Source organism: Brienomyrus brachyistius, chromosome 4 (genome assembly GCF_023856365.1).
Source record: "Brienomyrus brachyistius isolate T26 chromosome 4, BBRACH_0.4, whole genome shotgun sequence".
In the NCBI taxonomy this organism is placed as follows: domain Eukaryota; kingdom Metazoa; phylum Chordata; class Actinopteri; order Osteoglossiformes; family Mormyridae; genus Brienomyrus; species Brienomyrus brachyistius.
In genome coordinates, this window is record NC_064536.1 from 21,929,215 (window position 1) to 21,952,643 (window position 23,429).

At 45.2% G+C, this 23,429-nt stretch overlaps 1 protein-coding gene across 6 annotated transcripts in view; it reads right to left on the reverse strand.

Moving 5' to 3' along the window:
- The window catches only part of LOC125740677 (uncharacterized), a 140,601-nt gene that overhangs the window by 34,803 nt on the left and 82,369 nt on the right, over positions 1 to 23,429 (reverse strand). Inside the window, exon 1 of one of the 6 annotated variants that reach the window (XM_049012154.1) lies at positions 1,305 to 1,550. The exons of the other annotated variants lie outside the window; for them this stretch is intronic. Within the exon in view, the coding sequence (XP_048868111.1) occupies positions 1,305 to 1,503 (199 nt within the window). The 5' untranslated portion in view covers positions 1,504 to 1,550. Of the gene's footprint in view, positions 1 to 1,304; positions 1,551 to 23,429 lie in introns of those variants that run through there. 6 annotated transcript variants of the gene reach the window in all.

Here is a 23,429-nt window from a genome sequence, read left to right on the forward strand (position 1 = left end):
ATAATAACAATAATAACAATAATAATAATAATAATTTATAATAATTATTATAATTATTATTATTGCCATTTCACCAATCGCGAACTGTGACACCCGGGGACTTTGGCTTTCCCACAAACATTACCCCTGTCATCTGATTCCTATCGACAGGCAAACGCATGCCAAACACGATTTATCGTGCCAATATAAAATGATTTTGTTCTTGGCGCTTGCACAGGTTGCATGCTGCGTGAAAAGAGAAATTGCAACGGCGTGTACAAGAGTGGTTTTAATTTCAAGTTTCGCCTTGTGACAGGGACCTGCGTTTAAATAAGACAGCAAGGATAAAACGTTAAATATTCAAGATAACTAGCATGTGCGTTGTCAGGAAAACTTAAAGTTTTACCAGCAACAACACTAAAAACACTACTATATGCTTTTAAGAGCAATTTTAAATCTGACTGCTCTCTTCACACTTATCGCCAGTTCCATTAGTCTATATCATCATTCCGGACACAAGTAGACAATTTTAAAATGTATTTTTCCACACTAATTTCATATTGTAAATCGTCATTTAGGCCTAATTATTTCCCAAAACACAGACGCTCACATATTTACACATGCATAAATGCTGTAAATAATAATATTCTGCCAATTTAATTTGCGCTGAAACTCATGTACCGCTCCTAGCCACATCTGTTATAAATGACCGATTTATAGCCATTGCAATGAGCACCTACGCCTATATTCCTTTTTTAAAATAATCTTAAAAAAATACAGCAACAGTATAAAGCCCGTCACAAATATGAATTTTTTCATATTTCACATCGGCCCGGTAATCCACTAAACTTTTGTAGTTCGTTTATATAAACCGGCCACAGCACACAAACTTTGCACATGTGCAAATTGCTCCTAATGAATGGCGTAGTAATCCGAAAACACCACTTTATCTTAGACATGGGCGATGATTTTAGAAATAACCACGCTGCACTAATGTCAGAAAAACCCAGCATAAATCTTACAAAGCAGTAACCGCTCCACGAAGCCGTATTTTATGGCGTCAAACAGTCAGTTAATGACCGCAAATGTGTCACATAATGTTTGTCACATGTGAACAAACAGCATCGCCCTTTATCGATTGAAGAAGTCGTTACATTTATATAAAACTAGAAACAATACCCAGACCCTATAGATCTCATTCCCATTACAAAATTTTCAGCTCCTGGAACGTGCCGTGCCTGTATTTTCACATTTCACCATGGCTGAATAAGAGAGAAATATAACAGAAAAAAAATCACTGCACACATGCCCGGTCATTTGTTTACCTCCATCCATCCAGACGAATAATGCAGCTTGCTTTCCGCCTGCTTTCCGTGCTGGGGAGTGGGGGTACCAATTCCAGACGCCAGCGCCGGTGCACCTGCTCATGTCGCCCCCCAAAAACCTCCTTTCAATCCTCCGGCTGAAAGTTACCAGCGTTGCATCCGTCTCGGCTGCACCGCACGCAGAAGCCGACTTTGCCATGATTTCAGCGGGGGGAAAGTAAAGGGAGAAGGATCGGGGCGGTGGTGTGAATGGGGCGGGGGTGCTGGGTTTGGGTAAAGGGGGGGGGGGGTAGGGGAGAAACCCGCCTTGTGACACAAGTCTTACAGAAATCGCGCGGAGTGAATCTCCTTGGACGGTCGCGGAGCCTTTCCGCGCCTCCGCCAGCGGCCGGGATGAGGTCCGCGCTCCTTATATTCGGCCAGCTCCGGAGTCCCTGTCGCATCCACATGTCACATCCACCGGTTGCTATAGTAATGCCCCCACATGCTGCCGACATCGATCGCTTAAAGAGGCCTGGACTCTAATAGGTTTTAGTTAGTGGGTTTTTAAGGGGTGGGGGGAGGACATTGGGTCTATCACTTTTTTGTAAGGTAGCTTCATCCCCCATTTTGTTGGATTTTTTTATTTTTAAACATTGTTTCACACCGTCTAGTCTTGACAAAAAATGAAAGAAAAAAAACATGGATAAAATAAAAATACTACATCAAACGCACCCTATCATGATTTCATATACGTGCATCACTCCAACCGCGGCGGCAGAGCCTCATCTGAACACCCACCCTTTCTCCGCGACCCGCCAGCACCGGCTATAAACTGTGGTGCAGAGGAAACCTACGCGGCTCTGTTTTTTTTTTTTTTCAAACCAGAGGAACCGCGTTTTTAAAACATGCATCGTTAAAAATAACAACGTCAAAGTTGGTTATTGTTGTGTTTTTCAAGTTAAGACAGAAACAAATCGATTAACATTACCATTCACGGTAACAGTTTGCGTAACACTGGGAGTAACAGCTGCAACAGACAGAGATTGGGATTAAAGAAAAACGGGAAAAGAGAGAGAGTTTTTTTTTTGGGGGGGGGGGGGGGGCGGAGGGATGTAAGCAAGAGCCCCTGTCAGATGCAGATGACGAGTCCCGGGAGGCCTCTTTAATTTATCTGTCTATTGAAAAGCACTCCTCTCGGAGCCCGGCGATTGTTCCCTCGCACGGCAGCTGTAGTTGGCGGTCCCGATCGGAAGAAAAAAAAGAAAGAAAAATCCGGGGCCCCTTTGACTCGAAAGCAACGGGCCTGGCGGAGGCAGGGCGGGCCTTTTCGGCGCACGAGTGCAGCTCCCCTCAATCGGCGTTCGCCTTGCGCATCGAATTATTCACAGACATCTAAGTGTAAATGTTACGCATGTCTTGTCGGTCCAGTTTTTATATCGATGTATATACTGTGGCCTATATTGGGTTATTAAACCATAAAGACAAGGACATTTACCTCGGTGTTGTAATTAGGCTAATCCTATTAAAGTTGCGTGGATAAAAAAAAAACTACGCCTATACTTCTTGAAACAAGTATAAACGAGGTCATTTGTGTTCAGCTGAGAATCACTTTAAATGATTGTTCGACGTAAACATTTATGCGCACGTTCATGAAATGGGCGTACATTTATGTATTTTAAAACCATATGCATTTGGCCCAGTTCTGGTTTGATAACCGTAATAATGTTTTTCATTTGGATCCAAATGGGTCTCCTTAACATCACACGTAACCCACCATTCAGTGTGCCTAATCTTTCGCAAAACCTGTGCCTTTATTACCGACCACCACCAATGGAATTTGATTCACCAATCGATGCTGTATAATTCTGTCTCCAAAAAAATTATCAAGCAGCGGATTAGAACGACCACTTAGCCAGGATCTCAGGCACACACTCACTAACATACATAATGTTTAGTGACTACCAATGAAGGCACCAATAAAGGATCAAATATATATTGACTTCTCAATCACATCACATCCACATACTTCCTATGCTGCCAGACGTATCTGAGGCTAACCAAGGCTAAGCAATGTCGGCCGTCAATTGTGTGACTTTCAGGGGTTGCTGCAACCTTCACAATGGCGATAGGAGGTCAATGGATTCCAGAGGTTTTTAAAAGAGTAAAAGCACAGTAGTCTGCACCTCCTCATGAAGAGTGGGGAACTTCCTTAGAGTACTGCAAAGGTGCTGATTTTCCTTAAGGAATGGAGGCGAGACATATCCCAGTGTGTATGAAGGTACGTATACAATTAATCTATCAAGCCAAATAGTTCAGCATTAGTTGCCTTCATCACTACTTTGTCAGTATAAGCAAAGAAACACAGCCCCAGAGAGTCTATTTCAATGTTCTGCATTTGGCAGACAGGAGGTTCCTGGAACCAAATGTGAGCCTCAGGAACATCATGCATATATAAATATATATTTGCAAAAGTACTTTAAGACGCTTTCCCAAATACAAGATGGCTGATTGCTGATGGTCCGTCACAGCGAAATCCTCTGTCAGAGCATTTCACGCAAGGCGAGACGATGAAACAAACTGGAATATTAATTCACTGCTTTTTCATTCCGCACCATGCAAACGCTGTAAAGGAGCACACAAGTAAGCCTTATAAAATGATAATAATAAAAAGAACACTGAATCGTTTAAAAATAGCGCACTTCGGCTCCTCAGACCGACCGAGTCGGCACGAAAAGCAGCCACAATTGAGAAGAGAAGTCAAATCTCTGAGCGTGTGAGAGCCGACTCCTTCTTAAAGGCGCTGAAAACGCAGGCTATAAAAGGCGCAGATGACACATTCTTCTTGCCAAAAGGATCTTCCAAATGCTAAGGAAATTAAGATTCATGCTCGGCGCTCTGCACCATCCCTTCCAACGCAAGTGTAAGATTTCTAAAGGAATTCATGTTAAAGAAACAGGATTCTGACCTGGCCCAGGCCATCATACCCTGTGCTAGTCTATGACAAGCAAGCGCTTCAAGAAAGAAGCACTTTCTGTGGTACTTACTGTACATCCTGGCACTTCTCTGGTCCAGAACAGGACTGAGTGTTAGATTCACCTTGGAGAACCCAGACACCAACCACAAGAACCGGCTTAAAGGCACTAAGCAAGATGAGAGAAAGCCTTACGATTTCAGTAAAGACGTGAACTGAGGCCGTCCACCCTTTTAATAAGGTGATGATCTAGTCTTTCCTCGTTCATCCATCACACATGCCACACTTGGTCTCCACCAGGGCCCGACTTCCAATAAGGATTGGACTACCTTTTCCAGATCTTTCTCTCAGCTATTAGCTGGATTAGATGCAGATGGGCTGCAGTCAGCTCTAGCTGACAGACAGTAGCCTTGTCAGGAGCCCGACCAGAAGCGTGACCTGGTGGGCATGAAGATGACACGACACTCAGGCTGTCTTACAACAAGCTGTTTGCTGAGGAACAACTGTTCCAGGAAACCACACTAGTCCTCACAACAGGAGTGAAGGAAGGCAGGATTTATTCTAAGCTCTACCATGTTTTGAACGGAGCCTCACTTGCTGGAGCATCACTCAGGCTGCAGCTCTTAGTAAACAGTACATTTTGTATATCTGAACCTGGAGAAAGCTGGATGCTCTTAAATCCAGGATGAATACTGCTAAACACTGCTAGAGGTTTTCCTTTGCTGAGTCAATGCTTGGCTTGTTCTGGAAACCCACACGGCAGAACCCTGGGTCCAGATGCCAAGCTGGAGGTGGCCTACAGCGCTAGGTATAAGTTATGGAGCTGCGTGTCTCCATGTGACGTCAGGACCCACGTGAACAAATTATCACGGAACAAGTGGTAATGCACACAAAGGCCAGGTTTGGATTTTGTGGAACACCCTTGACTTTCTCCACTAGATTACAAGAAGCAGAATTGAATTAAACTGAATTAATTTTTATATAGTGCCTTTCACAGCAGTCACCCCAAGGCCTTTACATGGGTATGTTGTAATACATCACAATGTGATTTATACAGAATATACAACAAAACAGGAAAAGGGGGAATACAGAAAGAAAGCCAGAAGACAACGAAGGAGAGGAACCAAAAGCTCCCAAAAAGGGAGAAAAAAGAACCCCCCCCTGGGCATGCTAACATTATAGAAAAAAGCAGGAATGGGTTTGACTGCTAAAAGCAAGGCGTGAACTTTGGTCAGGGTCAAAGCCGAAGTCCATCACTGGGTTGGCTCTCCGTACTGGCCTGTGTGAGTTGGCAGATTGAGGGCTGCATCCACGATGTTTGAACCATAGAACCACAGGAATGCATCAGCATTGCCAACATGTTCCAACTGAAGACAATGAGCTTCTAAAATCAATGCTGGACAGCAGAAATGATCAGGTGCTCCCAGAGCCACACGTCCAACTGGCTGGGTGGTACCAACACATGAATCAGGGGTAAATAATGAGAAATGGAAGAGTGATGACGTTACAGGCAGACCACAGATCACCACTGTGGGGATGGAGGTAGGACACAAGCCCATAACGTCCCTCCCCTCCCCCCCCCCCCCCCCAGAATGGCAAAACCTCTGTTTCCTAACTGTGTGGTTTATTCAGTCATGTTTTCATATATTTAAAGCCTAAACATGGTATATGTTCATACTGGTAAGTAATACATCTCAGCACACCGGAGAATATAACTTGCCAAGTTGCTTCGGATGAGGAAAAGTGTAAATATTAATGTAAATATGAAGGTAAATGCTGCGTGTGTATCAGGATTGAGTGCACAGTCCCGCTGAGTAAGAAGATAAACTTCAAACGTACAGGTTGCAGGACTAAATCCCAGAAGGCATATTTTTGGACACTGTAATCAAGCTATATACATGCATATACAGGCGCTATAAGTGTTGCTATGGTTCTGCATCCTGTGGATCACAGCAGTTACAGAGGAGAGGCTGAAAGTGCCTGAAGGAGGACAGTGACACAGCAGAGGCCATAGACAGCAGACAAGGTCACGTGTTTGCCTCATACAGGGAATGAATAAAACAGAAACGTAAAACAAACTGAATAAAATATAAAAACAGCTACCATCGCTCAGATCTCATTCACCAGAACTGTTCGGTTTTGGGGGTAGCAGGAAGAATATTCACTCAACATATTATATGAGCTGACATAATTCGAAAGAAAAAAAAATGAAATCAACTAAAGTTACAAGGCAGAGAATGAAACAGTGGTCAGCTGTGTTAAACTAGGGCCGACGAGCTCCTGCGATAGTCTTATTCATAACCCCATACAACAGGAGACCTGGGGCTGCCAGGCGGAGATACTGAAATGCTACAGACTGGGAGTGGAAACAAATATTGGGTGAGATACAGTGCTCAGGATGGTGACCTGTAGGCACACATACCTGCTACAGAAATGGCCACAAAAAGGGAAAACATCCATGTGAAGGACATCGGAATTTCCCGCGGTGCGTCCGAAATTCCCCGAAAAGTAATGAGATGCTGTGTAACACTCTGTCACTTCTGTGGAGGTCTGCTGATGTCACCGGAAGGTCGTGGGTTCAATGCCCACGGGGGGACCTGGGCTGAGCACGAGAGATGTAATCGTCTCAGAAAAGGTCAGAGGGAATCCGTAGCCTGCAGAAAAAGGGCCCGGGGCCGTGCTGGGGAGGAAGGTGAGTGACCCCACAAGCCAGCTGATTTACATACCAGTCTACGGAAGAATATGCATCCGGTGAATTCCAGAGGCGAGGGAGAAGTGGGATGGGGGGGGGAGGGGTGTCCTGCTCTAAGGAATCCTGCCAAACTGGGGTGATCGCTTACTGGGAGTGTGCGAATCGTTGTAATGCCACTACTTTATTTTTAAAAATAAAAGACCCCCCCCCCGCCGCTGTCTCTATAGAAGCCTCTTTGGAGTGTGCTCCTGACAGAGGTTTAAAGCGTGCCTGTCACCCCCCTCCACCCAACGATAATCCGCCACACCCTTTCGAGAGATTTATCTTTTTGGGTAGCAAATGAAAAGCCGATGACGCTGACAGTTGTAACGATTTTTAAAAGGGGGTATAAAAAGGTTTAAGCCTCAAATGGGAAACGAGGCACATCAGGAAATCTCCCTCCCCGTCCTGGTGAATCGATGACGTCTGTACAGCGGATTCAGACCAATTCAGAAATGGCGGGTATGGAGTGTGTATCGACGTATAGTACTGTGCGAAAGTCTAAGGGAGTCAAAGAAAATGCTTCAAGTTATTTATCTGCGGTAGCTTTCCCGAAAGCAATCGATCTTAGCGAATAAAGAACAAAATGAAGAACGATGTCGGTAAAGAACGAGTGAGGTCTACGTGCATTTCCCAAAACCCTTCGTTATTTCAGAATTAACGAACGAACTTTAAGCAGTATTTTGTTGGCTCCTCCCCAGCCTCCGCGTGGGAAAAGCACGGACTGTCGATAACAGGAACATTGATTTCATGTATTTCAAATACGTCATACGATTGTCACACCAGGCATATGCAAATACTATCCTGCAAAATACTGCAAAAGCATAAACTAATTAGAAAATCAAGAAAAACATACCAAAGCGACCATAATTAAGACCACAATATAACAATCGATTTGTTGAAAATATAAAAATAGGCTCCAAATGTGATGTTGCTTCCTTGTAAACAAACCGCAATGGTGGGCAGCAATAAGACAAGGAGAGATATTACTTCTGAAAAGAAGCCATTTTATTGAGGAGGTGGTCAAAATCATGTCTCATTTAAAAATCATCCCCGTCCTGGGTTGTTCCCCCCCTTGTGCCCGTGGCTTCTGGGATAGGCTCCGGACCCCCCACGACCCTGAAAATGATGAGCGGTTTCAGGAAATGGATGGATGGGTGGATATAAAAATCATATATTTTAATAAAATAATTACTACATTTCTGTACCATAAAAGGCAGCTTGGAGAAATACAGTGGTGGCTTAATGGTTAGGGAAGCGCACTCGTAATTGAAAGATTGCAGGATCAAATCCCTGCCCAGCAAGGCACCACTGAGATACCCTGAGCAATATGGGTTAAATGCCAAGAACACATTTTGTTTTTGTGCACTGTGTGCTGTGGTGTGTCAACGATGACAATGAATCACTAAATTAAATTGAACTAAATTAAGGTACGATCTCCTACAGCTAAAGGTACAATTAGCAGACCACTGAGGGTACAGCCTTAGTGACAAACAAAGGTACAATTTTTACCCATTTTTCTGAATCAGAATAACATATTTTACATGCCCAAAGCAGCCTCTACAGCAGTGTGTGTTCTTTGGTGTACGGTGTTATATCTCTCCTCAGCCATGGTTTGGGGATTCAACCCTAGAGTCAGCAGGTATCTATTGACTAGTAAGAGGCTGGGTAGCGGTGGTCGGCTAGCTTGAGTCATTAGCCTAGCCTGGAGCCCCCCTCTTGCTTTACTTGCGTCGCCGTCTCTGGAGCACTCTCCTGGGGTCAGCTGGCTCACTCGGGCTCAGTGCTTTGGGGCCTCCCTGGGAGTGTGGGGTGTATGTTGTGGCTGCCGGGGCGTACAATGACTCGAAGCTCTGGTGGTATAAAACCGGTGGTATAATACAACTGTAGGTATGCCTGCAATGGCATGTGAACCAATTTTAGTCTCATGCAAGGCATCCCCTCCTGCTGGACATTGTACGTAGTTGTGCACATAGTAATCAATGCACAGCGACAGGACACAGCAGCCTTTGCTGAGGCCATGTGCATCACCAAGGGTCTGCAAGAATCCACCTGTGGCATAGAAATAGAGCTGTCAGAAGCTGCGTGGTGAACTGGGGGCAAAATTCTGCGATGTTCCTCTTTCCAATTTATCCTGCAGCAGACCAAGGAGGCTCATTATTTCACCCCAGGCCATCCCATATTTCTCTATGAATTATTCATTACTGAGATGGTCCAAGGGATTCATGATCACCAGCAAAAGCAACTTGGCTTCCTGGATGGCGCCGTCTCAAACGCTGCCTTCCGTTGACTTGCACAGTTGTCTGCCATTGCTGGTTGTGAAGGGTGATTCGCCTTCACCATTTAAAATATATATAGCATAGCAACTTTGATTGGTTAGCTCATCATGTAGCCAACCATGGATGTTCAGAAATTATGAACTGGATTTTGAATCGACTTGGCCACACTCTGTAAGATGTTGAAATGACAGTAAGAAGAATTACATTTATTTCAATTCAGTGCAATCATGCAACACATGAATGTCATTTAATCTAGCAAAACATAAAGAATAATAACAGATTTACTTCCAACATGGTAGATGTATATATTGACCTTATATATGTACTAGTGAGTGGACTTTATAATTATGTGTATGATTGTAAGATAATAATTGTGTAATTGTTTTTGCCTGTTCTAACAATATGCATTTGGTTGATGTCAGCCCTCTAAGTCCTTTTCCATGTGCATATATTTGTGACATGCACAGACTTTTCAGGCAGGTGCTCGAACAGAGGGGCATGGCCGGCGGGTACTTTTTGCTGCCGAAAATATTCCTGATCGCGTGGGGGGGGGGGGGGAGTGGGGTGTGGTATGGTATGGGCGGGATTCATTATATGTTGGGTAATTCATATTGAAATATTAAGCTATATTTTTTAAGTTGCACATACACTACCTGTATGTATTTGAATTTATGTGAAATCAATTCCATTTTAATTCTACCTCCCTGTATTCAAAGTCGAATAGCGATTCTGCACTATGTTTTCAACTGGACACTGAATGGAATTTGACTTTCAAGGTCATTCTCACTTATGAGTGGTGTGTATCCCTGTTATGTACTCAAATGGCATTCAGGTGTTACAACAACGAGCCCCATTTGCGCTAATTTATAGTCGACATTATAGCTTTATTTTGCGATATCGGCATTATTACGTCGTCCAAAATGCACCATCAGTGTGTTTCTGTCATCTGCTTTTTGCCTCTGTGTCTCTGCGACAGATCAGCAGGCAAAAATTCAAATAAAGAACGACGTAGAAAATAACGAGTGGGTTCGGAGCACTTGTAAATCTACGAACAAGATAACAAATTGTTTTAGTTACGGGGAGTTTCGGAAAACAATCGCTAATTAATGATCGATCTTAAGTACTAGATAACAAACAGTTAGCGTTACAAAGCTTTTGGGAAAGCCATCCCTGAGTAGTAAGTGTATATTCAGGAAAAAAAACACCATTTAACATTAGAACATACACAGATTAACTGTAACAATAAAAACTGACGAGAATTTCTTCTGTTCTTCAAAAGGTCAGTGATACTGTATCTTGTTGGATGGCCGGATGAACCCTTCAGTTCTCAAACCTCTCCTCAGGGGCACCCCAGCCATTCCATGTACATCTTAAATGTCACCATCAGCTCAATTAATTAATTAGCTTAATTAGTTAAATAACTAGGCATTGATTAGCCATATGAAGTGAATTAGTGGTAAAGCCAATAAACACATAGCGTTTGGTGGTATCTGCACGTACTGGGGTGACAAACATCATGCTTGATAGTTTTACACCAACATGAAGATCATTCAATCATTTTCTTTGATTACCTTAGACCTTTACATATAGCATTGTATATTTACATGCATGTTTACCTGATCTATTTTTACAGCAAGTTTCACATCCAAACCAACTGAGAACTGAATTTGAATTTTTCCCCCATACCAGGGGAAATTAGCATCCTCTCAATATAACTCCGATACACTGAATTCACTGAAAGGATTAATCCAAACAAACCTTAATCTAATTACGATTAAACTGAAATGGTATTTGGCTGTTTGGAGGGACAAAAAGTTGCTTTTTGGAAGAGTGGTATCCGAACATTGGCGTTTCAGCCATCTAACTCAATTTTTAACGGAACGCTGTTTTTCCTGAATGCCAGCCTGGCCTCCCTGTCACCCACAGGACGCACTGGCTCCATTAGCCATGCCCCTCCGATTCGTCCCCACTAGAGGACTGCGAGCAAGGCCTACCTGGTTAACTTGGTTAGCTGAGTCGGTTTGCTCGGGGACGTGCTCACACCTGCACCCTGCCATTCATTCCAAGGGGGTGTAACACGATTAGGGCCCCCCTGGTGGGAACTCAGGACACCCGCTTGATCGACGGCTTTCATACGGGAGAGGAGCAAACTCCATTTGGGCCACATGACCCAGGAGACCCCTGCCGGGACTGACAGAGTATCACCTTGATATTTTTATTATGTTTATGCTGTTCATGCTGTAAAGGTGGGGGGCGGGGGGGCTAATAACTGAATACAACACAGCAAGAGACAGGTAATATTTAAGGCGGGCATTTCATTATGGACCATTAAGTCATTAGCGAAGACTTAAGATGATAGAATTACGAGGGACTGAACTGCACACCTGCAGAATCGCAAGATGTTACAAAATCCACATAAAATAACTAAAAAAAAAAAAAAAAAAAAACCATCCTCTCAGAGGTCCATTCCCCGAAAACTGTTGTCGTACTATTTTTTGGTACCATTTCATGAGATTTTATGCGGGTGTCACCCCTGACCTGATGGCAGCGGTGGGTCCAGAGATCACCACTCGGTCAGAAACCGATGGCCCAGTTGCCAAACCAGAACCCATCAGGCATCTCTGCCACACTCAGGCAAAGGCGACGCAGATACTTCCACTAAACCCTTCACAAGTGCTGGAAGTTACACCCTCCCCCCGTGCTTGATCCATTGCCACGGAAATGATTACTCTGCATGGCCCCCACGGGCCAACAGTGTCGAGTAAATGGCCGCCTGCCAAGGTACTCGTTTTACAGCAGACTGTCAGCTCAGATTAAGGTGTGTCTTCCTCGTCCAGCGTCACACTGAAAAGGTTTATATTTAGCGATCTAATGAGGACCCTGCCTCGCATTCAGGTGAGTGTCAGCCCTACTGGAGCATTACGTTCCAAATGGCGTCCTTTTTGACTTAATCCATTTAAACCGCAATTTAACAGGAAAGCCCAGGTCACAGGTCATCTCCTTCTCAGAGGAGTCAGGACTTCTGGAGGAAATCTTAAAGCCACATCTCATTAATAACGAATCACGGACAGTGTGGATGGTGTGAGACCTGCATTAAGGCTTGTTCTGAGCAGCACCATTAAGATGCTTAAGATAACCTTACATTTCATACGCTGTCAAAAACTGCCAACATGTTACTCTACTGCATCCTGCGGGAAAATACTGACACGGTGATGTCTTGCATTAAGGCAGCATAATTAAAAACCAAGTCAGCAAATAATGGCACTATTTTGGCCCAAAGTTAACACACCTCCCTACCCCCCATTCACTACTCTACAGATGGAGGAGAGAGAGATAAAGCACCCTGTACTATAGATGCTCTTGGCCAAAGTGCCTACAGTATGTCCATCAATGGATAGACACTCATCTTCATCTACATGCTCCCCAAGACCTTTGTCCCTTTGTACCATCTTGAGCCCATTGGTCAGCAAACCAAAACGCGAGAAATCCAGTCTGTTTTCTTGTGTGGTTCCATGATGGTACAATTGGGTATAAGCACATCCGGTCTTCAGACTTCCTCTCCACCTTCAGGAAACGCCTTGAGACGCTTCTGTTCCATGAAATCCTCTATTAGCCTGACGCCCCTTTATGTTTTTTTGAAAACTCTAATGTTGCACTTTTAGCCTTTGAATACTTTTATTAGGTTGGTACTTTATTAAAAGTTGATATTTAGCTGTTGCATAGCTGTTGTGTAGCTCCAGCTCCAATACTGCCCACACGTGTAGCCTAGCTGCCCTTACAGTAGGTCTAGGTGACTCCTTGACAGCATGTATGTTTGCTACTTGCCTCACTTGCGCAACATTTTGGACAAAAGTGTCTGCAAAATATGTAACATGCAAATGCAAATATCCTAGACTACATGCTCCTCTTCACTGATGGAATTTGGATTAGCTGCGATATTTAGCCGTGTTATTCCAAAGAGAAGCCTGTAGGGGCTAGTCAAACATCCTCTTTGGTGGTGGTAGGGGCTCAGAACGGACTTCTGTTGGGCAAGTGGAGAAATGTTGGTTCAGTTACATAACAAATGAAGAAGTTCTACACTTATTACAAATAGGAAGGAAACGATAAACAGCCACAGTAACAGCGGCAGGAGGCAGTGAGCAAATGCAGCGACGACCCTGCATGCCATCACAATCAGCTTAATCAACCGTAGCCAACATGGGGCGAGCAGGCAGTAGGGAGGGGCAGGGGCTTCTCCAATGCTGTCACCATGGCGATGCCTGCAAAACCTCCCCTCGTGACAGACGGGTAGCCTGAAGGGCCAGCGACCAGTGGGTGTGTCTACGTTCCTTGTCCCGAGCGTAGGGGTGGGCGGCCTGCTGCCAAGGCCCTTCCCTGCTCCCCCCGCTGGATTCCACTTGACAGCCCGATAGGGTATCTGAGCTTAGGACAATCACTCCGATTTCACAGTTTAATTGCGGCTAATCTGAGGAGAGACAGCCAAAGCTAATGTGGTGACGCTCAGTCTGGGGCCGACAAGGGCAGGACGGCGAGGGCCATCGGAGCTTCATAGGACTTTCCAAAGCTTTCGGCTCATGGCTCCTTAATTGCAGGGTATTGATAGTCTGAGGATCCCTCTGAACTCTGAAGCAGATTTTTTTCCCTTGGCCTCGCTAAGTTGGCGTCACACGCAACCCAGAGCCATATATTTACATTTGTGTTTTTATCCTAAGACTGGGGAAATCGACACCCCCCCCCCCCATCCGAGGGACACTAAGGGTCCCCATTACCCCCCACGAGGACACCCCAACCAGGGCGACATCAGCTCACGTCCAGCCACTTTTAAGAGCTTTACTCAGTTTCCACGACGACTGCCACGGCAACATTGGATAACCGATTGACTTGGCTCATTTAAAGTCCGTCCCGCGACGGACCTTCACAGCGGATAAAGTCGACTGCGCTGCCCGTCACGAGTCTCCAGGGAAGGGTGTCTCCAGATGCCTGACTGAGGCACCTACTCAGAAAGTCTCAGTGGAAAAATATCGACAATGAGATTTCGGCAAAAATAGAATCAAACGATCCTTCTGCCCTGGCCCTGACAGTTCAAACTCAGGAGGCACAGCACGGAGTACTCACTCGCCATATTACCGGAAGACGGACCTTAGAAATGCACAGGCGCATTAGAAATGGGTTGTGATTAATTTGAAGATTAACTTCCCATTTTCCCTTTACCTCCAGCAACACTCTCGCCCCAGACGGAGACAGGAAATCAATGCGAGCTACTACCTTAGGACTTCATTACACTGCTGTCCCTGCGTTGCTCTCCATACGGTGTTTGGACCCATATATCACACATATCGATCGAGGCAGTGATGGACGTTAACTATATATGGGGGACATATTGGTCTTCATAAACATTGTCCCCTGTTTTGATTTGCCTGATTGGGGATTTGAGTATACAAACGGACCCATCATCCAGTTCATCACTTTCCTGACATCATGCTGTTTTTGAACGACTCTAAACTCTGTCTGAAATTAAGGTTCGTGTGAAATTAGAGCAAATGAAACAAGCAAAGTTCAATAAAAAACAATCTGTCTACTTCTTGTGAGTTCATAATTCTTACTTCTTTGTGGGGCTGGGCATAAGGGTAAGAAATAGTCCACCCAGCCCTCAGGACCTCTGCAGTGGGCCCCCACAAACTACGCTGTTAGAGTGCTACCACTCTCAGGAACCCAAACCGATGAGCAAGGAGGACTGCTACTTAAAATCAGTGATGCCCCAAAATGGCTTCACCAGGGTTTTCACGGCAACCCACTCTGCACTCGACCTCCCGAGCTGGGGGGAGGGGGGGGGAAGGAGGTTCCATAGTAATGCCGATATAGATAAATAACTGACAGTGAACTTGGCATTTTGGAGAGTTTTGAACAGCATTTCTTGGCCCTGCTGAAATTTTTATGCAGGGTGCCTTTGTTTTGTCCCTTGAGGTGTTTACCTTAAAGATGGACAGGAACACTGCATTCTGGGAAAGGTGGGGCACTTACAGCCCCGTAAAGGGGCCGGCCTGTCCTCTGTGTCAGGCTCAGTGTCTGCAGTGGTAGGTACCAACAAAATAGCTCCATATCATGCACCATCTCCCCACACGCCCTTAGACCTCCACATCCTGCCAAGTCTGCCCAGCCTGTCACACCAACAGGGAAAAGAAATTGAGCTGGTCACGTCCAGGTTTATGGAGAAAACAAACTGCCCAGAAAGTTGGAAGCTTCCGGGAGGTTTGTCCAGATGGTAGACAGGAGCATTTCAGCGATTAAAGGTGGGTCACAGGAAGTGGGAGTGGCTCCATTATGCTCCTACGCCAGACTCGGCCCTGCACAAGGATCCGCAGGGATCCCTCACAGTGTCATCACAGTGCTTACTGCCATGACAATGCCCCCCCCCCCACTTTGCTCTCACACTGAATCATCACGAATGCCAGGTTGGGGCCACTGCTGGCTTAGGGAGTTCCATGCCAAGATCCCCCCTGGCCCCAAATCTTTACATTGCCAATCATAAGCTAAAAGTTCTTCACAGGTTCTACAAGACAGGAGTACTGATCAAGAGATAGACGGGACTGGATCAACAGGCTCCAAACCCAGGCTAGACCGGCCATGTGCCTTACCCGGCATTTACCTGGTGGGGCAATAAATATGTGGGTCGCCAAAATTTAACATGCCCTGCGTCCTGGCTCAGCAAAAGTTACTGCGGGGCTATAGGGGACCCCAAAGTCCGGGGCTGAATTTTGATCCCAGACCAGCGCTGCACCAAATGACGCATAAACAGTAGAAATGCAGGCAACAGCAGCGGCTTGTGCAGGGAGTGGAGTTTATCTACAAACAGTCGTGCATGAAGAATCCTGGAGACGAACATAACAAATATGGCTGACCCTGATTTGTTAGGACCACACCGGGCACCAAAATACGATCCGCCTTTCAGAGACCTCATTAAGTTCTGACCTTTCAGGGTGAGAGACGCATTTGTGGTTGAAGGATCGACCAATATCTGCCACTCCAAAGAAATGATGGCATCTCTTCACATGCAATCAGCAGATAAAAGCCAACAACGTCAGAAATGGAGGAAGTGAGGCCTCCAGACAGAATTCAAGTCACGCTGAGGAGGGGGAGGTCAAGCAACCTTTTGGATGCAAGGCCAACTCCCTCGCTGAGCAGAACATAGCTCTCCTGCTGCTTCTTGCAGGTGCGCCATGGAAAGGGTGCTTCTGGGAAAGAGGGTTGGTCCGATGTGGCGTGGGCACGTTTGAGCTGTTGTTCAGGAGACGGCGGGGGTATGAAGGTACCAACGCTCAGGCCATACAGCATGTGAATGGTTAAGAAACGGCCTTTGACGTGTTCAGGGGCTGTGCTACAATAAGCAGGAAAAAGCAGCTCTCGAGAGAATGGAGCTATTCTCTGCCTTTGGCGCTTCAGCACTGAAATGCTGCGTCACGCAGCCAGGCGACGCCCACTCACCGGCCCCGAGAAGGCGAGACAATGACCGCTGGGGCTGAGGGCTGCCGTGGCTTCACAGGAACGCAATCGGTGTCTCCATGGAGACAGTGTGCTCTGTAGCACCCCCTGAAGGTCACTTCAAGTACTAGCCTGTTTCTGACATGTTATTATTCCACCCGGACAACTGGCAGCTTCAGCCACAAAAGTACGGGGGGGGTTAATGTGAACCGAAATTCAGAAAGATAACATACATTAGGCAGAAACATGTCTGCCATTTGTCTGTTTGTACAAGCACTGTCTTCATATTGATTTCCATGTACAGTGTCTGTGTCTGTCATGATCATTTTTCTCCTGCTCTCTGCATCTCCATTGCTGTGCTGATGCTGCACGCAGCGAACCCACCCCGGCCCCCGACGTGAACAGAACACCTAATGAGCATCAGCAAGCAGACCTTCCTGTCCACAAGGCTACACCTCCCCGAACATCAATACCTCCCCCCCCCCCCGCCATGTAGGTGAGCTTAGAAACCCCTATCCTGTACCATCCCCAACTGTCCACCCCCTCAGCCCTGGGTCATACAGCCCCCTTCTCCCCTTCTGTTGAGAGAGAGAGCATGGTGTTACAGACCACCCATTTCCTGCCAGTGGGGGGGGGGGGGGGGGAGCCACTAGCATGTTGCTATGGAGACCAGCGAAGCATAAAAAAATACTTTGATATAACAAATGATGCCTCTCTTTACACATACATGGTGCAACCTGCATCATGCTGTGAGAAGTTTGAGGAATCAATCGGCAGGCTATGCAGGATCTCTATGCTTCTTTACACTTAATTTACACTCTCCCAATTCCGCTCCAAAGCGCGTTTTTTTTTAAGCGACGACACCAAGAGCCCCATTTCTTGAACAATCACTAGATCGGGAGGTGGTGGTAGTGGGAGGGTGTTCGCATCACGCAAGCCCCTCCGAAGAGAAACAAACTGGTGACCCACTCTGAAGGATGGTGGGCTCGGTGACCCAGCCTGAATACCGATAAGATTTCCCGCGTTCATTTTCATGAGAATCGCCCCAGAGATCCGATACAGTCAACAAACCGAACAGTAGCCTCCCCCAAACCAAACCGATGCTTCCCACAAACCAAACGAATGTGTTGATGACTGGCCACCCCGAGCTGGCAGCCCGTGGCTCACAGAGCAGATTCAAACGCCAGATTTTCCTCTTCCGCAGGTGAAAAATAACCACGACATTCTTCAATACGAATCACTGAACAAGATGATCGTCTTCATCTCCCTGCACATTCAAGTTTACTCAAAGAGCAGATTCTTGCATGAAGCTTCCAGTTTTACCCAAAGCCCACAGACGGGGCGAGAAGATACAGGAACTCCTCAGGTCCGCCGGTGCATCAGCTACTGAAGAGTGCGGTAGACGCCCTGCGAGGCTGCAGCGGCTGGCAGTGCCCTTATCACCCTATTACGGAGACTGGATGGCTCAGAGGCGGCTGCTCGCCACCCACCATGATCACAGGTGTGTCAGTGACTGAGAAAGACAGCACTGGTGGGGGGGGAGGGGGGCACCCGGATTCTTGGCTGAGATACATGTCCCAGCCACATGGTGCTAGTGCGTTGTACATGGCGGCAGGTGTGTCGCTAAGTGAGACAGACAGCTCCCAGGGAGAAGTGAGCGCTGGGCCCCCTGACAGACAGACAGACAGACAGTTCCTAGGGAGAGGTGAGCGCTGGGCCCCCTGACAGACAGACAGACAGACAGCTCCCAGGGAGAAGTGAGCGCTGGGCCCCCTGACAGACAGACAGACAGACAGCTCCCAGGGAGAAGTGAGCGCTGGGTCCCCTGACAGACAGACAGTTCCTAGGGAGAGGTGAGCGCTGGGCCCCACTGACAGACAGACAGACAGACAGACAGACAGACAGCTCCCAGGGAGAAGTGAGTGCTGGGCCCCCTGACAGACAGACAGACAGACAGACACACATTTTTATTTATATCGGGAGGCCTTCCACTCATTTCTATGACCAAAACCCTAATCTCAACAATGACAACCTTAACCCCTACCCAGTCCTAACCATAACCATAAGTAAACAAACCAAATACAAGACTTCACACACTTTTTTGATTCCAGGCACACAGATGGTTTTTTATAAAAACAAGGAAAACTGTGCTTCTCCTTGTGGGGACTGAAAACTCACAGAAACACACAAACAACTGATAATGGCCTCTGACATCAACCACCACAAGGAAAAAAATAAGCAAAGAGCAGGAGATGGCAAAAGAAACATCATTTCGGAAAACAGCATGAAGCGGAGTGTGGTGACCAGTAGGAGGCGATGGCATCACAAAAAAAAGCATCACTCAGCACCAACACCCCCTAAGGGAAACTCCTACTGCACAGAACCTCCTAACCCCCTAATCAGTGAGTCCCCCCTACGCTAAGGGTCGTTTTAGTTTGAACTGGGACAAAATTCATCAAAAGAAGGAGGCTCATTAGGCAGTGGCTGCCAATACTGCGCACACATCCAAATTACACAGCTGACCTATTCCTTGCAGCTCACCCAATCTGTGAATGTGGGGAGTTGGACAACTCTCAAATTTAACTGCATGTAGCATCTTTTAAAAGAAAAAAAGAAAAAACACAGAGAAACCCAATTACTATTAAAGAGCTTGCCAGAGGAACTGACGCAATTCCAACAGGTATTATTCGCCTACTGAGGGAACACACTTGTGATTCCGAGATAATTGAATAGTCTTGATATACTACATAGAACAAAAAAAACAGACTGATGAGGAAAGTATGTTCCAATATAACTATTCTTCCTTCAAAGCTAACAGAAACAAGTTAGACTTAAAAATAATTCGCTGGAAAAAGTTTAAGGGGCACCTTGGGGGGAAAAAAGTGAGGAAAGTATTTTTTCCAGACATGCATCTGAAGCAAAAATCATATGCTAAGATCCCTTCTGGTCAGTCTGATTCTGGGCTCCTTGGCAGTCACCATTAGACTGATCTCTGCTCCGGTAATGGTAGGTAAACAGTGTAAGGAACAACATGCCCCTGCAACTGACTGGGATACCAGTAGCCACTGCAAATATCTCCGGATGACTTCTGCCAACCTACGGTCCCCAGCTTGTCTCGATAACTCCTCTGCTTGTTGATATTCACATGACAAGGCTTCTATTCTGGACTCCCATAATTCCTTTGTGCCAGGAGAAGGCAAAGCGGCATCTGACGCCATGCCAGAGCACAAACCAGACCCGTCTGGGCCTGCCAGCTACTGGTCGTGAAGCAGACGAAATGGAAATCGGACGCAACGATGTTCATCCTATTACCTAACGACACATATACATAATTCATCACGTAGCATCCTGCCAGCACGGCTTGCCAAACAGCTACAGCTAAGCAGGCCTGGATTAATTAATACTTGGATGTGAGACCTCCAGCAAAAAAAAATAAATATAACAATGCTGAGTGTGTTGCTGGGATTAAATCTCTGGTGGTCCAGAGGACTCAGATCTCGTGGGAAAACTTGGGCCAAATCTGAGGAATCATCCCTATACGTTACATCATTCTACTGATCACCAAGTGATCATGAGCAGCTGGGTACAAGATGGCCACCCTGCGAAGGGAATAAGTCACAAAAAATGGAATAGTAACTGGGGCAACAATAGAATAAAGTTCTGCAATCTCTAAAAACTGGAAGTGTTCTCACAATTTTGGCCACCAGCGTTTATTTACCAATAAAATCATGTGACAGATATGATACACTGATATAACAATGAGCCCTTCTTTAATCCTCAATCTGATCACTGTTTTCACATCCAGGGCACTGTTGATCACTGTTTTCACATCCAGGGCACTGTTGATCATTGTTTTCACATCCAGGGCACTGTTGATCACTGTTTTCACATCCAGGGCACTGTTGATCACTGTTTTCACATCCAGGGCATTGTTGATCACTGTTTTCACATCCAGGGCACTGTTGATCACTGTTTTCACATCCAGGGCATTGTTGATCACTGTTTTCACATCCAGGGCACTGTTGATCACTGTTTTCACATCCAGGGCACTGTTGATCACTGTTTTCACATCCAGGGCACTGTTGATCACTGTTTTCACATCCAGGGCACTGTTGATCACTGTTTTCACATCCAGGGCACTGTTGATCACTGTTTTCACATCCAGGGCACTGTTGATCACTGTTTTCACATCCAGGGCACTGTTGATCACTGTTTTCATATCCAGGGCACTGTTGATCACTGTTTTCACATCCAGGGCACTGTTGATCACTGTTTTCACATCCAGGGCACTGTTGATCACTGTTTTCACATCCAGGGCACTGTTGATCACTGTTTTCACATCCAGGGCACTGTTGATCACTGTTTTCACATCCAGGGCATTGTTGATCACTGTTTTCACATCCAGGGCACTGTTGATCACTGTTTTCACATCCAGGGCATTGTTGATCACTGTTTTCACATCCAGGGCACTGTTGATCACTGTTTTCACATCCAGGGCATTGTTGATCACTGTTTTCACATCCAGGGCATTGTTGATCACTGTTTTCACATCCAGGGCATTGTTGATCACTGTTTTCACATCCAGGGTACTGTTGATCACTGTTTTCACATCCAGGGCATTGTTGATCACTGTTTTCACATCCAGGGCACTGTTGATCACTGTTTTCACATCCAGGGTACTGTTGATCACTGTTTTCACATCCAGGGCATTGTTGATCACTGTTTTCACATCCAGGGTACTGTTGATCACTGTTTTCACATCCAGGGCATTGTTGATCACTGTTTTCACATCCAGGGCATTGTTGATCACTGTTTTCACATCCAGGGTACTGTTGATCACTGTTTTCACATCCAGGGTACTGTTGATCACTGTTTTCACATCCAGGGCACTGTTGATCACTGTTTTTCACACACGCCCCCCCCCCCCACCGCTGCCTCACCACGGTAGCAGCTGGGTCATTCTCACAAACTCAGTATCGTAACACATCAATTTTCTCAGATTTTTAACATTTGTAACAGTATTTCAAAATTAGTGAAAGTATTTAATCAAAACCAGGGTAAGAGTTACAGAGATAAAATGGTAAAACTAACAAAAAGAGCAAAATAAATCTTATCATTCATTTTGATTGTTTATTGTTTGCAGATTTTAAAATGTTTTGTCGAATTCTGTGTTATCTGATCTAAAAAAATGCTACGGTAATGAGATTTTTGACTGCCCATTTGGGGAGAAAGGGTTAACAAATTAATTCAATGCAAATCACAAACAAATGACATCATTTTAATACACCTAAGGAGATGACGATGACAATTGCTCTACATAGAAAAACAAACACAATTTCACTGTAACTTTTCCCTTTTTCTAATTCTGATCATCGGTCAATAAGAATCTGGCTACATCAGTTCATCGGCGCTTGCATCATCCCTGACAAGCATACTCTGAAAGCCATCTTCTTTCGCAGGACCCATCACACGCTATGCCCCCCCCCCTCAGTCCAGAGGGGTATTCTTTATATGTTTATATTCTTTATATAAACACCCAAGCTCAAAAGACTCAACCAGAGATGTCTAGTAATGGATACGGTTATCCTGCCCTCCGGCTCTTCAAAGCCATTAGAGAATCAGACTGGTCAAACTGGTTTAAATCATCCAAGAAAACCGCGTGCTCCCATGGACACTGACTGCACATTGACACTCAAAACAACGATCGATAAGTGTATGATTGGCTACCGAAAATGAGAACCGCGAGAGCACAGTCCTTCACTCTCAGCAGAGCAGGACCTGTTGCTGTGGAGGATTATGGGGAATCTAAGGAAGTGATACGCAGGCGAAGGACATGCATATGTTTTGTCTGCATCCGGTACTATTTTTGTAATCTTCTCATAAATACATAGCATGCCTAACAGTATTGTACGAAACCTCTTTAATGTGAATATATTTTCAAAACTCTTCGGATCACAAAGTCTAAAAAAGTCAGCTCATGTATCTGTCTGAATAAATGAGCAGAGTAAGAAACCTATTATAATTGGTGTTTAAGTAACTAAAAAAAATTCATTTAGTTTGGTGCAGTTCTGTATTTGAAACCTTTTGCACACTTCCCATACCAGGTGGTACAACCTATGAAAAACCAACAAAACATTGTAATATGAATATGATAAAACTTTTTGTTTTTAAAATTGTATATATAAACTTGATATCAAGGACAAAGAGAAAAATTGTGCAGGTGTCCAGGCAGACTGTTTAACTCAAAACGAAAAGGCAGGTGGTGCAACTGCAATCAATATTACTACAAAGTATAATGTGATAAAGAAATAGGAATTAACATTGATGAAGTGTAGACATTTAAATCATTATTTTATGAAGGTTTTTATTTGGAAAATTTAATTCATTTGTATAACTCTTATTTTATACAAGGACTAATGTTTTCTTGATGGATTTCGGTTTTTTTGTCTTATACAGTATTTTCCTTGTTTTTGTGTCCCTGGTATTAAATTGATTGTATTTGTACTCTAGTATTACGCAACACAGATCTGTTGAAGAAGAAAATGCCCTCTTCTTAATATCGTTCCTCTTGTACGAAAGGCAGGGCCAAGCTTGAACAGGCTTCCTTAGTAGACAGGGCTCTGTTTATATCTGTGCCCTAATCTTGTTTACATTGACTTAACCAGCTCTGAGCAGGTTTGAGC